Source organism: Crassostrea angulata, chromosome 9 (genome assembly GCF_025612915.1).
Source record: "Crassostrea angulata isolate pt1a10 chromosome 9, ASM2561291v2, whole genome shotgun sequence".
NCBI classification, from domain to species: domain Eukaryota; kingdom Metazoa; phylum Mollusca; class Bivalvia; order Ostreida; family Ostreidae; genus Magallana; species Magallana angulata.
The window spans coordinates 32,293,687-32,311,200 of record NC_069119.1 but is presented as its reverse complement, the minus strand read 5'-3'; the positions used below and the strand labels follow the sequence as shown (position 1 = coordinate 32,311,200).

General features: G+C 33.1%; 1 protein-coding gene across 1 annotated transcript in view; it reads left to right on the top strand.

Moving 5' to 3' along the window:
• The window catches only part of LOC128163597 (uncharacterized), a 36,933-nt gene extending 32,484 nt beyond the window's left edge, over window positions 1–4,449 (top strand). Inside the window, exons 2-4 of the mRNA XM_052827223.1 lie at window positions 3,799–3,879; window positions 4,009–4,089; window positions 4,217–4,449. Of these exons, the coding sequence (XP_052683183.1) occupies window positions 3,799–3,879; window positions 4,009–4,089; window positions 4,217–4,428 (374 nt within the window). The 3' untranslated portion in view covers window positions 4,429–4,449. The remainder of the gene's footprint in view (window positions 1–3,798; window positions 3,880–4,008; window positions 4,090–4,216) is intronic.
• Window positions 4,450–17,514: the final 13,065 nt, after the last annotated feature.

Below are 17,514 nucleotides of genomic sequence, written 5' to 3'. Positions count from 1 at the left end.
TTGATTATTAATATAAGAATGTCCAGGGGGAAACCGTTTTTTTTTGTATAGGATCTACATGTATTATACCACTTTGTCCAGACACTTTGTATTATGACTCTATGAAGATAATTTTATCATGCCTATTGTTGCTCAGGTGAGCGGTGTGGCCCCTGGGCCTCTTGTTAATGTTTTCCCATGCCAATGCTTGTTTGAACTTCGTAGCAGTTAGGTAGTTGATGTCCTCTCCCAGGGATATGTCAAGCAGCCACTGCATGCCTATAAAAAAATTTCAATAACCACGCAATAAGAGTATAACTTAAAGCTGAACACCGCTCGTAAATAGGAACCGTCACACAGGTACCTGGTATATAAACCCTTCGATTTCGTTACACCCGATTGCACATCTGAAACTCGTGGCCGACGTGTAGTGTTCCTTTCGTTGTCTTTGGATTTTTATGCATTTAATTGATATTTATGAGCACATTATGTCTGTAAATAATGCAATGACCAGTTCATTTGATGTTAGTACTCTCCTGGTTTGAAAAAGTGCGTAAAACTTGACAATTTCATCGCGACCGAGTAACATGGCGAGGCAAGATGTACGTCCACACAGGTGAGACCTCTACAGCGATATACTTTGAACTGTTAAGAGGTCTATGGCTTATATAGGGGTGTAGGAAGAGCGGTGCTGAAAGAGAAATATGGCGGACAGTGCCTATTTACGAGCGGTGTTCAGCTTTAATATAGGCAATTTATTAATCATTTCACTTCGTTGCAATGGAAGACATACTTGTTACTTTGCATATGCTTTGCTCTATTTTTTTGATTACTTTCAAAATTTTTGTTTTTTAATGCGTCTTATCCAAGATCAACATATATTTTATGGGTTTCCATAAGAATTGTTTTTTCTATATTACTAAACCAAATAGCTGCTCAGTTGCATCTCTCTGGAAGACGTCATTTTTATCGTCATTAATTCAACCTTAATTTTCCCGGAGAACACAGTTAAAGCTTCGTGCTACATGTATTCTCTTTTGCCATCGCATTCGGTTATTGTACGATATAATTTTCAAATGCAGGTAAATAAACACGAATAATGGACAATCCTTACCTCTGCTTAATTTATCCTGCAATTCGATCTTCTACCCCCGTGACGTAAAAATGTGGCGTATATTTTGTCATCAATAAAAATAAAACCGATTCCGTCTTTAATCCGGACATAAATATAGTGATAAAGCAACATCAGTCATGTACATGCAGATCATGCGCGGATCCAGAAAATTTTTTCCAGGGGGGGGGGGTCCGAAGGATAATTGTATTTTCCGGGGGGAAAGGGGTTGGGGTCCAAGGCATATTTGCGATAATTTTACAGTATAAATTTGAAACATTTTCATTTTTCCATGGAGGGGGGGGGGGGGGGTCCTCTAGATCCGTGCATTGAGAACATTTTAATGTAATTCAGATGCATATCTTCACATATATGTAAAACATATATTGTTATCGCACGTGTAATCTGCGGTTGTTAGAACTCATGTTAACAGTGTGTTTATTAACATACTTTAAACATGTGGTTGAGATCTACAGATGTAAAACATATGGTTCACATACATTTGCCATATGTAAAATGTTACGCATGCACAAGTGTAGCGTAGGCTGGGAGAATTGAGTTTTCATAGCTGTTTCAAATATTTTTTATATGTTATCCCATAATTAGATTGTTTACAAAATAAAAACTTTGTAAAATGATAGGCTTGCAGAAACGGTCATGAAGTAGGTCAATCCAGTGTTCAATGGTTACTAGTCCGAGTTCATGTGGGATGTTAGAATAAAGGTTGCTTACATCAAATGATACTACAATGACATCTTGTTGAACGTTCTCAGAAATGTTGATTGCTCAAATCTCATGAGAATACAATGAAACCGGTAGAGTTTTGAATCGGATTACTGATATTTTTCATTATTTATCGTTTGTGTGGATTACATGTAGCTTTACTCACTGTAAAAAAGGCAGCACCAATCAACCAAACTTGTTGTAATCTTACTAGGACCCGACACTCCAAACCATATCATATTCTTTTTATTCCTTTGTTGGTTATCATAACAATGACAATAGATATAATGGTAGTTATACGGTGTGTCAACGCTTTTTTGAATGAGAAAAGTCCGCCTCATCGGGGTGCAAGCTTAGATGAAGCATTTATTGTTAAAGTTTTGATTTGATTAATATGTCGCTATGTTGTAATGCTTACTATAAGCGATAATTGGTTCCGATTTGAATAAATTTCTGCAGAATAGGTCTGAAGTCATTTTGATCCAATATTTTAAAATGCGTCTCCTCAATCCTTTAAGACTTGGGTTATATTTGGTAATCAGGACATGTATTTGGTGGATTTTTGTTTGTTTGATTTATACAATAGCAGCTCCCCTTTTGTGTTGGTTATTTCCGTTATCACCGGATCTATTTCATTTGTAGAGTTCCTTCTTTTTAACAATGATTTTTTTTAAAGCCAAATTTTGCAAAATTTTTTGTTTTGAAGCCATATATCTAACATTTGTCATCACTGACCACCATGTTTTATTATGCCCAAATGATACTGATTACATATCTAGGCAGATTGGATTAATCTTATAAAATTCTTAATGTTCAAAATATTTTCAATTCAAATCAAATTGTAAGTGTTATTGAAAATGTCTATTTTAAGTGCAAAAAGGTCACACAGAAATTAATGCAGCTTCGTACAATTTATTTTACCGTAATCCCTCTATTCAGTGTGACCATTGTGCATAATTTAAAAAAAACTTTAAAAAGAAATTTTGCTTAATAAAAATAACTGCCAACAAATTCTAATCAGGCTGGGATCGCATTTTTGTTGAAAATGATCAAATTTAATTGGTTGAACACTGACCTCCTATTATCTTTTTATTTTTTATTAAGTTTTGTTAGATTTCCATGATATACGTGTAAAGATATTCTTGCTAGAAGAACATCGAGGAGTGGGATACCTTAAAATTTCCTAGGTTTTTTACAGGTTCGTGAAGGTCATTCTTTTCTTGCATTTCTTATGCATTCTCCTTTGATAAATGCTTTGAACACTGATGAGCTGTGTGCACTATCACTATGGAGATAGATGATAGTTAAGATGAGATAACATGAAAGTTATTTATTGGTTTGATGTACGATTTAATATTAAACTTTTTTTGAGCAAGAAATCGTTAACCTTTAAAAACGGACGTGTCCAGTAAAGTCGAAAGAGTTGCGAGCAATTTTAAAAGTAAATTTGAGATGTTTACATGTATGATAACCATTGCCCATGTCACAATATTCCATCATCTCATTTTCAGTGCCGTCAAATACAACAAAACCGTTATCTCTAGAACGGCCGTGAAAAAGAATTTTCTTGGCGTGTTTGAATTTCGACACAATAAGTTGTGTTATCTGATATATATAGGTGTCCTACAGGTCCACTGAGGACACTGCCCCCATAGTTGTTATCTAATACACATTTGAGCAGACAGATGAGATCGTTACATTAAATCAAGTTAAAAATGACGTCGTTTTAGACAATTCTCTGCACAGATGACCTAGGCATAGCTTCAGAGTCTGAAAAAATTGGTTGTTATCCATGAGCCGCTAAAAAGATGGAGATAGACTTTCGAAATCATATTACTGTTTAATACAGAAAGACATTCTATGGTCTTTTTTATGTATTAAATTTAATTGGCACATTAAAATTGTCATAATTTGTTATAATAAATATTTTATCGTATATTTGAATTTATTTCTTCTTTTTAACTGTTTATGTCTGATGTTTGTAGATCCGAGTCCAGTCTCTGCTGATGTAATAAAGTCACTGAATGAAATTCCGACCACAGAGGCAAAAAAGGCAAAAGAACATGGTTTGAGAATATGGCTTCTAATTGATATAATATTAAAGTCATAATTTGTAATAATAATTTTCATAAGATATTTTGTTTGTTTTTAATTTGGTATTTTTAATTGTTCATATATGATACATGTATTCGCAGATTTGAATCAAGCCACTGCTGATTTCATGGAGTCAATAAAGAAATTCGAACTAGTGAGACAAAGAAGAAAAAACAGATCTCGTGAATATCCCACTTAATTGTTATATTATAATAGTCATTATCTGTTACATGTATAAAGATTATTTTATAAGATCTAATGTTTATATCTTATCCATTCTGTTTCACTATTCATGTCTGATGTTTGTAGATCTGAATCAAGCCACTGCTGATGTGAAAGAGTCACTTAGTCAAAATCTGACCACAGAAAGAGATAAAATCACAACAAAATACGATTGTCTACTGAATTCAATGTCTCCCTCAATGATTTTGTTTGTTTTGCTTTGTTTTGTTTCTCTTATTTTGTTTTGCTTTTTTTTCAAATTTATTTCCCCCCTATTCCAAGTCTATAAAACAGTATGAATTCTTAACAAAAAGTTAATAAAAAAAAGAGAGGGAACTATGCATGATGAAGATGTATTGTGTGTGTGGTTTTTTTTGTCTATTGCTCCATACTCGACCCATTGAGCAAAATCATGTGAAATTGCGTTGTTTTTATGAACTGCCTTTTGCTTAGAACATAGTAAAAGAACAAACTTTTTTCCTTGGAACTTTCATCTAATCTGTTAACTTGTGTCGCTTCCATTGCTTAGTTTCCGGTTAATTGTTTCGGCACTTAACGCAGTGTTAAGTTTGACCGTTATTCTGCCTGGGACATAAACGCAGCCATCAAGAAAAAAAGGTTGAATCGACTTGATGTCCTCAATAGAAGATAAACAACAGGACATTCTTTCTCAAATGTAAACACGAGGGAAATTCTGCAGGAAATATCAAAACCTCAAAACACTTTGCAAACTTTATGATTCGATTAATTACACATAGGTACCATATAGAAGAACTTACCAGAGAAATCAAAGACGCGATGGTATAGAAGATAGACTAGAAGAGGTTTTCGAACTGGCGAATGACACATTCTATTCCCTGACCAATTTCAAAGCTTCATAAAACTTGCAAGAGGAATCAGCATATGGAAAGATTATGTGATTAAACCAGAATTCAAATTGAGGACACAAGTGACAGTCAAGACTTGAAATCGCACAAAATGAAGAACAATTTTCTTATTAATGTTATTGATAAAACGAGCACTGAAGGTTCCAATATAGAGACTCTAGCCAAAACTCGGAAAGCCGAATTTATGACGGAGTTTGATATACGCGCGCGAAAAGGATGTCTACTGTCTGCTGATAGATATTCTCTACAGAAATGAAAACAAGAATATACCTAAAAGTTTCCGAGACCAAACTCTTTCCAGTTCTTAAGTAAACTGCATAAGGATGAGGCGTGGAGGAGAGTGCATATTTTGAAGCAAAAACGTTATTCTAAAGGTTGTCATACCAAAAGCTGGATTAAACAAGCCAAGAGAACAGAACAACTTCCGGAACCTAAACAAAAATGCACCGAGAAAAACATTGGGACAAAACTTAAGGGGGAACAGGACAATGCAGTGTAAAATGATTTGTCAATGAATTTCTTTGCTTTTTTAACACATTATCATTAAGATGACAACTACAACATATTTTATTTTTATGACTACTTTCTAACCTTGCTTGGGAAATATTTTGATAGTAATTATTCCCCTTTTCTGGCAGTATGAATTTTTTGAATAATCTCAATTTCTGCAATGATAATCTTATTTGATGGAATTTATATGCAAATTATATTCACTAATTTTAAGAATGGAAGCTAATTTAAAATTACTTGAAAGATTGGCTTTTATGCATAGCATAATCCAAATTCTATCAAAATATTGCAGAAATCAACACTTCAAATTTTCAAGTTTTTTATTTTGAATTTGATCAAATATGAAAGCAAATAAAAATAATTGCCGCTGAATTTTTTTTATATTTCGTATAACATCCTTAGCATATGATTTATAACTTATGAAATTGTCATGGCAACTTTCTTGGCATTCATGAGAGATACTACCATTGGAGTCACCCCTACCCCTTATTCTGGAATCATGACCTTTTGTGACAGTTTCTGTTTTGAACCATAAAAAAAGTAATGCACTATTTAGATATATCAATTGACATGAACATACCATTATCCGAATATATATATATATATATATATATATATATATATATATATATATATATATATATATATATATATATATATATATATATATATATATATATTATATTAATCGTTATGATTTCAAACATTTATAAAATCAAAAATGTTAAATTTCCCCCAACTCATATTCTGACAATGACTACTTTAGAGCCGCTAAGTACCCGAAAAATCTATTAAATCCTGTTCGTCGTCATAATGGATAAATGACCTCATAGTATCATACAATTAAATCAATTATGACGTCATTATAGTATAAACCAAAGCATCATTGCAATGATAGTCTTGTGATCAGTGCCCTATACATCCTTTAAGCCGAAATACTGGAATATGGAATATACTTAAGATAGCAAGGTACATTTTCGGATAAAGTACCCAAGATTTTTGTAAAATTGAGAGCTGCTGAACTTGATGGCGTATGAGTGTTGCTAAAATTCATGAAATGGTTTTTAGTGAGTAACATTACGCCCCTACCGCATATTCTTTTTAAAAAAGTGCTGATGTCTATTTTCAACATCATTAAACAAAGAGGGTGTGTCCGGTGTCTCCTACAATATCTGTGTGTATTGATTTTAGACCAATTGTGGCATTATACATGAGGAGTCAGTAGACGACGATAAAGGTGGCGCGAGACGGAATCTGTTACAAACCTTTACTGAAAAACACTTTTAAAACATCGCTTATTTTATTTCTGTCATTGATAAATTTACAAAATGGTTTGAAAGCAAAAGCGTGACCTATCGACTTCCGCATATCTAAAATTCTGGACCGTCTGCGGTATAAGGTTTACAGATGTTTGCTTCATCCGAACATTCTTGACTAATAAAGCCGTAATGACATGCGTTTCGCTGATACAAAAGCACAGGAAAGTTACAATTAAATGTACCTGTAGTTTTGTGATCGGTTTTTTATTTATATTGGGATATACCTTATGCTTTTCATTTATTATATTCTGAAATAACTATTTCTTTCCTAAACACTCCTTATCTTTCTCGTTTTTTGTATCACTTGCTCTATCATTAAGGCTTGTATTACTGCTTTTTGTTGGGTACAGTCAGTTCAAGCATATCTTTTACAACATACACCATAGCATAGCATAGCATTGACATCTCATAGCATAGCATTGGAATCTCATACCATAGCATTGGAATCTCATACCATAGCATACAATCTCATAGACTCGCATTCGTCATATCATACCATATCATACCATAGCATAGCATACAACATTATTCTAACTGGGTTTTAAATGTTTTTATTTGAAAAAATAAATGTTTACATAATATATTTCTGGTAAACTTTGGCTTCTTATTATTTAACTTCGAAATGTGTGGAACTCTTCTGTGTATGGAGGCGTTTTTGTTCCAATCTCATAGCATACCATAGCATATCATACCATACCATACCATTAAGCCCTTCATTTCAATTTCTCAAAGCATAGCATACAAATCTCATAGCATAGCATACACATCTCATAGCATACCATTAAAATCGCATACTATAGCATAGCATTAAATTGTAAAAGATATGCATGAAATGACTGTATATCAGGTTTGCATAACTTACCCACAAACGTTTTATTGAATTCCTTACATTGGATTTTTTTTTAAAAACATATTCAATATATTTTAAATTATTTTTTGGTTATTTCACAAATATATTATCATGTTGAGGGTTTTTCTGTCATTGATAAATTTACATTGTGCAAATATTTCTTTTTTACGTAAGTGCCGTCAGCAGTGCAGAAAGTTTTCAGTAACATAGTGTTTGGTCTTAGGCTGGTAAAATTATGCAATTCATTATTGTAAAATTAATGTTATCACAAACTTTTCTTTCATTGTCTATTGAATAAATGAACCTGTCAATTAAAGTTAGATTTTTAGCTCAACTGAAATGAAATCTCACGTGAGCTTCTTTGATCACATTTCGTCTGTTTATTCTGTCGGTTTGTTTATCTGTCTTTCTGTCTGTCCGTTTGTCCGTAAATTTTTCACATTTGCAACATTTTCTCCTGAATCACAATGTAATTTCAACTTAACTTAGCCCAAAACACCCTTAGGCAAAGGGAATTCAGATTTGTCTGTCCGTTTGTCCGTAAATGTTTCACATTTTCAACATTTTCTCCTGAACCACAATGTAATTTCAACTTAACTTAGCCCAAAACATCCTTAGGCAAAGGGAATTCAGATTTGTCTGTCCGTTTGTCCGTAAATGTTTCACATTTTCAACATTTTCTCCTGAACCACAATGTAATTTCAACTTAACTTAGCCCAAAACACTCTTAGGCAAAGGGAATTCAGATTTGTAAAAATAAAGGAAAAAGCCATTTTCTAAGGTGGGGCAATTAATAATTATCGATTTTTTGTCTTAGAAATTTACAAAAATCTTTTTCTCAAGAACCATTTGGCCAGGAGAAATGAAACTTACATAAAAGTGTCCTCAGGTACATGTAATGAGAATTAAAAGTTGTGGAAATCCATGACTCCCTGGGTGGGGGAATAACGGGGGTTCAAACTTTTACATAGAAATATATTGAGAAAATCTTTAAAAACATTTCTCTCAGAGATCAATCAGCCAGGAAAGCTGAATCTTGTGTGAAAGCATCCTTTGGTTATGTGAATTCAAAGTTGTGGAACTCCATGACCCCAAAGGGTAGGATGAGGCTACAGTGGAAGGTCACATTTTTGCTAAAAAATATAAAGAGTAAATCTTTAAAAAATTTCAAAACTAATCAGCCAAGAAAGCTGAGAAATGTGTTGAAGCATCCTCAGGTAGTGTTTAAATGAAGTTCTTAAGCTCATGAACGTCTACGAATAGGAAGGGGAGACAATATGTGATCAAATTTTTACATAATATTATATATCAAAGAAATCTTTAAAAATCTTCTTCTCAGAAACAAACGGACTGGAAAGCTGAAACTTGTTTGGAAGCATCCTCAGATAGAGTAGATTAAAGTTTGTTCAAAACCATGACCATCATGGCTAGAATGGGGCCACAGTGGGGGCGACGTTATAAAGGAATATATATAGAGAAGAGCCTTTAAAAATCTTCCCACAAACCTTAGGAATATATAAAGTAATTTTTTTTTGAAAATTTTCTTCTCAGAAACTAACCAGCTAGAAAAGCTGATACTTGTGTGGAAGCATCCTCAGTTATTGTTTATTTAAAGTTGTGAAAATCAGGACCCCCCCCCCCACCTTCTGCGGGTAGGGTGGAGCCACAAAAGGAGGTCAAAGTTTTTCATTAGAATATATTTTGAATAAATGTCTACAAATCTTCTTCCCTAAAACCAATCAGACTGGAAAGCTGAAATTTGTTTTGGAAGCATTCAAGGGTAGATTCAAATCTGTTCAAACCATGGCCTCCAGGAGTAAGTTGAGACCACAATGTGGATGACGTTACATTTTTTACATTTCTTCCAAAAAAACCGAATGGCCAAAAGCTGAAACTTTGGTGGAAGCATTCTCAGCTAGGTTAAATTTAAGTTTGTTTAAATCATGACCCCGACGGTAGGATGGGGTCACAGTGGGGGGGGGGGGACTTTTACATGGAATATTAAAGCGAGAAATACTCATAATTTCCAGGACGGTGTGAAATACTGGTACAGTACCTGCGACGTTATTTTTTACAATCCTATCCTATCGTATCGTGTATCAATCCTATCGTATCGTGCGTGTATACTGTTCTATCGTGCGTTAATTCTATCCTATCGTGCGTGTATACTGTTCTATTGTGCGTTAATCCTATTCTATCGTGCGTTAATCCTATCAGGTTTATCGTTTAATTTCAACAATTCTTCCGTTCATCCTATCGTGTTAATCTTTTCGTGCCTTTTCATAAGTATTACTAAGTTGCAACTCGTTCGGTGCGCCGTATACGAATATTTATCGAACAAGAATTGTAAAATCCTATTCAACATTCCGTCAGGATACTAATTTTTAATTTTTTTAGATCAAAATTAACCAATAGTATATGTAAATCCTATCTGTTAACATTGAAAATGAAAAACGAAGTTCTTAGGAACAAGGTAACATATTTTGGTTATTTCACAAATATATTATCATGTTGAGGGTTTTTCTGTCATTGATAAATTTACATTGTGCAAATATTTCTTTTTTACGTAAGTGCCGTCAGCAGTGCAGAAAGTTTTCAGTAACATAGTGTTTGGTCTTAGGCTGGTAAAATTATGCAATTCATTATTGTAAAATTAATGTTATCACAAACTTTTCTTTAATTGTCTATTGAATAAATGAACCTGTCAATTAAAGTTAGATTTTTAGCTCAACTGAAATGAAATCTCACGTGAGCTTCTTTGATCACATTATGTCTGTTCATTCTGTCGGTTTGTTTATCTGTCTTTCTGTCTGTCCGTTTGTCCGTAAATTTTTCACATTTGCAACATTTTCTCCTGAACCACAATGTAATTTCAACTTAACTTAGCCCAAAACACCCTTAGGCAAAGGGAATTCAGATTTGTCTGTCCGTTTGTCCGTAAATGTTTCACATTTTCAACATTTTCTCCTGAACCACAATGTAATTTCAACTTAACTTAGCCCAAAACATCCTTAGGCAAAGGGAATTCAGATTTTTCTGTCCGTTTGTCCGTAAATGTTTCACATTTTCAACATTTTCTCCTGAACCGCAATGTAATTTCAACTTAACTTAGCCCAAAACACTCTTAGGCAAAGGGAATTCAGATTTGTAAAAATAAAGGAAAAAGCCATTTTCTAAGGTGGGGCAATTAATAATTATCGATTTTTTGTCTTAGAAATTTACAAAAATCTTTTTCTCAAGAACCATTTGGCCAGGAGAAATGAAACTTACATAAAAGTGTCCTCAGGTACATGTAATGAGAATTAAAAGTTGTGGAAATCCATGACTCCCTGGGTGGGGGAATAACGGGGGTTCAAACTTTTACATAGAAATATATTGAGAAAATCTTTAAAAACATTTCTCTCAGAGATCAATCAGCCAGGAAAGCTGAATCTTGTGTGAAAGCATCCTTTGGTTATGTGAATTCAAAGTTGTGGAACTCCATGACCCCAAAGGGTAGGATGAGGCTACAGTGGAAGGTCACATTTTTGCTAAAAAATATAAAGAGTAAATCTTTAAAAAATTTCAAAACTAATCAGCCAAGAAAGCTGAGAAATGTGTTGAAGCATCCTCAGGTAGTGTTTAAATGAAGTTCTTAAGCTCATGAACGTCTACGAATAGGAAGGGGAGACAATATGTGATCAAATTTTTACATAATATTATATATCAAAGAAATCTTTAAAAATCTTCTTCTCAGAAACAAACGGACTGGAAAGCTGAAACTTGTTTGGAAGCATCCTCAGATAGAGTAGATTAAAGTTTGTTCAAAACCATGACCATCATGGCTAGAATGGGGCCACAGTGGGTGCGACGTTATAAAGGAATATATATAGAGAAGAGCCTTTAAAAAATCTTCCCACAAACCTTAGGAATATATAAAGTAATTTTTTTTTGAAAATTTTCTTCTCAGAAACTAACCAGCTAGAAAAGCTGATACTTGTGTGGAAGCATCCTCAGTTATTGTTTATTTAAAGTTGTGAAAATCAGGACCCCCCCCCCACCTTCTGCGGGTAGGGTGGAGCCACAAAAGGAGGTTAAAGTTTTTCATTAGAATATATTTTGAATAAATGTCTACAAATCTTCTTCCCTAAAACCAATCAGACTGGAAAGCTGAAATTTGTTTTGGAAGCATTCAAGGGTAGATTCAAATCTGTTCAAACCATGGCCTCCAGGAGTAAGTTGAGGCCACAATGTGGATGACGTTACATTTTTTACATTTCTTCCAAAAAAACCGAATGGCCAAAAGCTGAAACTTTGGTGGAAGCATTCTCAGCTAGGTTAAATTTAAAGTAGTCCGAGTATCGCACTACGTCATAATACGGATTTTACAATATTGGTACGACTTTTACAAAACGTTTTTGATACCCGGTATTGATTTTGCTCTACATCTCTGTTGTAAACAATGGCAATAATAAGCAATTAGAACGGTAATATATGTATTCTATGAGAGATAGAAATGATTAATGTTGAGAAACTCGATTCTGTTAAAGTAAAATGAAAAACGAAGTTTCTGATTAACCAGGATCGCAGGTATGCTTATATCTTCTTTGTTTTAACCCCCACCCCGAAATTTTCTTTTTCTTTTACTAAAACCAGTTTAAGTTTAGAGAAAGAAGCTATTTCGCATTTAATCAATTGTCAATTAGTTAATGTTTAAATGATATCTAACATTGTTGACAGATTTAGGCAGAAAACTGTAGCAAAATGTGATTTTTACATATTTTTTTTTCAGGGTCTACTTTGTTTAGAGCTTATAGCGTGAAAAGTAATCCGTCAACATATAATTTATTTTACCAAATCTTTTTTCTAAGATGTCAATCTTTAGAATAAACACCATGAATTTAAGTTTGAGTCCATAAAATAGTAAAAAACTTGCCAAACGTGCACTAGCATTGCATTTTTTGTATTCTATTTTGATACATCAGGTCCATAAAGCGTACTTACTTACAAAAAATTGCGCAAAATTATTGATGAGATATGGCTTAAATAAATATTTATACTCTATTTTGTATGTTCAGTTCTAATTTTCCCAAAATTGGTAATTATTTTTAGGAAAAACGGACGTCTGGCAAAATTCATAATTTTCAATAATTTTCGCAAGGGGGTACACCTGTCTGAGAGGTGATAACAAACAAACTAGCATGTAAACATATATATTTTCTTTTGTATATGTATTGCTAGAATGTATATTCATCATTTAAAGCTAAGCTTTTAATGATTGAGCCCATTTAGTGCCGAGTATAGGACTACCTTAAGTTTGTTTAAATCATGACCCCGACGGTAGGATGGGGTCACAGTGGGGGGGGGGGGGGGGACTTTTACATGGAATATTAAAGCGAGAAATACTCATAATTTCCAGGACGGTGTGAAATACTGGTACAGTACCTGCGACGTTATTTTTTACAATCCTATCCTATCGTATCGTGTATCAATCCTATCGTATCGTGCGTGTATACTGTTCTATCGTGCGTTAATTCTATCCTATCGTGCGTGTATACTGTTCTATAGTGCGTTAATCCTATTCTATCGTGCGTTAATCCTATCAGGTTTATCGTTTAATTTCAACAATTCTTCCGTTCATCCTATCGTGTTAATCTTTTCGTGCCTTTTCATAAGTATTACTAAGTTGCAACTCGTTCGGTGCGCCGTATACGAATATTTATCGAACAAGAATTGTAAAATCCTATTCAACATTCCGTCAGGATACTAATTTTTAATTTTTTAGATCAAAATTAACCAATAGTATATGTAAATCCTATCTGTTAACATTGAAAATGAAAAACGAAGTTCTTAGGAACAAGGTAACATATTTACCTGTATATCGAATATATTAAATCATACGCAGAGTGTATACCTACGTAAACATTAACTTTTATGCAATTTAATTTTGTTACATCATATTTTACAGAAACAAAACTATTTATGATATAATTTATATTTAATTAAAACCCGAGTTGTATTTTGAACCCGTTATTTTCCGTGTGATATTTGATTTCAGCATGAAATGTTCTGGACAATCAGCTAGGGTGTGTGGTAATGAAAACAATCTTAACAAATCGTACGCAGAATGTGTATCTGCGTAAATATTTATTTAACTTGTCTGTAATAATTCGTTTTTAATGCACCATTTTCTTATACAGAAAGAAATGTACTTATGAAAGATTTTATATTTACTTTATACAAGAGTGCTATTTTCCGAGTGATTTAATCTCGGGCTGAAATATTTGCGGCGATCGGTTAGGGTGTTCGGTAATGAAAACAATTTTTACAAAATAGAAAATTAATTGATTATTAAAGCTCATAATTTTAGTTGAAAAACAATTAATTTGTCATTGTTATACATTCTATAAATGATGCAGCGATGATCAACAGCTCGGCAATTGATACTAAAAAGAAATTCCACGTAAATCTTTATTTGTACGTGTTCTCTCTCAAATTCTGCCATTATCAGTTTGTTCGTAAATATCGTATGAAGCGATCATACGTTTATCATGAACATCGTTTATCCTCTTTTATCGTATATCAATCCTATCATATCGTGCGTGTATACTGTTCTATCGTGCGTTAATACTATCCTATCATGCGTGAATCCTATCCTATCGTTTATCTTGTAAAAAAAAAATAACGTTGCGGGTACTGTAATTCCCGGGAATTACTGGTATTTCCCGGGAAAAACTAGGAAATAAAGTATAACTACATATCATAATACTTCATACTTAGTCTTAATCAATTCTCTTGGGATGTAGACAATGGTACACCTTGTCAGCAATGACATTTTATAATTATCTTTGATTTTAACAAGTTTTGACTGGCATGTAATGCATTGGTTAATATCTTCTTATGAAATTCAAAACATGGTTCATTCATACACCATTGTTATTACTTTTGGGTTTTTTAAGACTTTAGTCAGATATATTTGCATTAATACAGTTATCATAAACAATGAATTAAAATTATCTCATTTTCTAGTTATTAGGTGTATGTGAAAATGGGCCAAGCAAATGATGAAAAATAAACTGTGATTTATGTCACTACCACAGTATGCAACACACCTGAGAAACCAAATAACCCCACTCAAAGTATATATCTTCCAAAAACTGGAGCACAAAACTGTCAATAGTTAGTTATTTATTTAAACATGTGTGATTATTAAATTGCTACTTGTAACACATACTGTAGTTATAACAGTTTATATTGTGCTTTGAATTATTAATCTGTAAAACACTAAACTTGGGGTTCAAAAAGCTGGACTAAACTGTGTATTCTAGTATTTACAAAGTATAAACTTTGTATGCTATAGAAGCCTTTGGGAATAGGTGATCTGGTGAATTTAAGATTCATAAACTGACAGTGAAATGGCAATGTATGCTAAATTGTGTTTTGATGCTTATTGTTAATATCTTATATCTTAAATATAAAATTAACATTGAGAAAATTACAGAAATAAAAATTATAAATTTGTATTTCCCAGTATTTCCCAGTTTAGTGAAAATCAGTAGTATTTACAAGGACGGAAAATACCGGTATTTACCACCGGTATTTCCCAGCACTGGTATTTACCTGCCAACCCTGTTGTTCGCAGACCTATTTTTGTATTCTTATGAAGCAGAATTGATTCAAGAACTTGTACGTGAAAAAAAAATAAATCACTTGCTGTGGCCTTCAACTCAACATGCAGGTATATTGACGACATATAGTCAATTAACAACTGTTATTTCCATACTTACGTCGGCTCGATATATCCCAGTGAACCTGAAATAAAAGATACAACTGAGTTTGCGTCATCTGTTTACTATCTGGATATTTTACTTGAAATGGACATTGATGGTAACCTCACAACAAAACTTTGTGATTAACGCGATGACTTCAATTTTTCTGTAATCAAGCTTCTTACGTATGAAGCAGTATACCTTCATAACCTGTATATGGTATTTTTGTCTCTCAATTAATTCGATACACAAGGGCATGCTCTTCGTATGAACAGTTTCTATGGCAAGGCAAGCTACTGACAAACAAGTTCATAAAACAGGATTATCAACAGTCTCGTTTGAAGTCATCTTTTCGTAAGTTCTATGGTCGATACAACGACCTTGTCAGCAAATACAATTTTCAACTGGGTTGCATAATGACTGATTTTTCATACTAATTGTTAGACCATAATTGATCAACTAATTATCTACGGAGTTTTTCGGTTTTTTCCCCGATTACGACAAAGAGCATACGGCGGGTATGACCAGTCAGCAGGGGATGCTCACTCCTCCTAGGCACCTGATCCTATCTCTATCGTTTTAGAGGTCCGTGTTTCTCTGCTTTGAAATTGTATTTCATTTTATGGATGTTTAAGATGGTCGAGAGTTTGTTATTGTAATTTTTTCATCTTGGGGCAATATAAATAGAGTGCTTTGGTGTCTTTGATATTTAATGGGGGTGGGAGAGGTTTTAGCCTTAAACAGCCCCTTAAAATGAACACCATTTTTCTGTTATTTTTGTACAGATTTATATGTAAAGATTATTCTGAATTTTCACTTTGATTCAAGTGCCCACAATTTAGAAATATGACATCATGAAATTAACAATTTTTTAACATATTTTTAGCATAAAAAAACTTTTTTAAAGCAGTTTTTCTTTCAGAAAGCATTGAGCCCATGCTTGAACAAACAAAACATTTCATTAGAGATGTATCTCGCCGAAACTAATAAATTTTGCCTGTTTAAAGCTGCGCTGAGAAAAATCTCAATCTTTGACTGATTTTGATTGAATTAGAAAAATAGCGTCACTTCTAATACCATGTTCAGTCAGTGACTGCAAATAAATCAAATAAAATCTTGAAAAATATAACTTATATCAACTCTATATATGTAAAAATAAAATAACAATTTAATGTATTCAAAACACTTTAAAAAATGACAAACTATGAGGGCAAAATTTGACTCATATCATATATAGTTTGTGTCATGTTTATTCTGATATGTGAGCGTTTAATAAAAAAAAAGAAACTTCCTTAATAAGAGGAAACGTTAGACTTAGTTTTCTCCCCAGTTGTTACAGATTAATATATTTTTATTGTCTTGCTAACAAAATATATTTTGCAATCCTTTCACTCTTGCTGTCAGTCTTTCAAAATCTCAGTTTCCTAACGATTTAACTAAGGCAAACGCTTAACGTTCTTACCTGATAGTTAGACTATTTTCTTTTAATCTTCACCATATCAGAATGAGAAATATGGTTAAAGATGGCAGAAGTTTAATCATCATTTAGAAGTTCGGTTAGTTTCTAAATGTGAAACTCATTAATGTTCATTAGGCAACAAATTTGAAGCAATGTACATGTACTTGAAAGATAAAACTTTTGATTAAAACCACTTTTACAGCTGAAAATTTTATCACAATGTTAATTTATAAACGCATATGCATAGCTGGCGAGTCTCATTTCAATACAAATGCAATCTTCTGCATCATTTTTTCAGTACCCAAACCAAATCAACAAGAACGTTTTTGGTTACCTTACTTTCTAAAAAAAAAATAGACCATTTTCGACCAAAAAATATGACGCAATATTTGAAAGAAAAAGAGGAATAATGTCATTGAGGATTCCGGTCATTAGGGGGCTTAGGCTGTGGCAAAAACCTGCGTAGTTTATGAATTTAGAATATTTTATATTTACTAACATAAGGAAGAAACCAATGATGCTTTGTCATTATGGACAATGATTGTAAAATTTATGGTCACAGGGTTAGAGTTAAGGAGTTATATGTCTAAATTGTATATATGATAATATCCA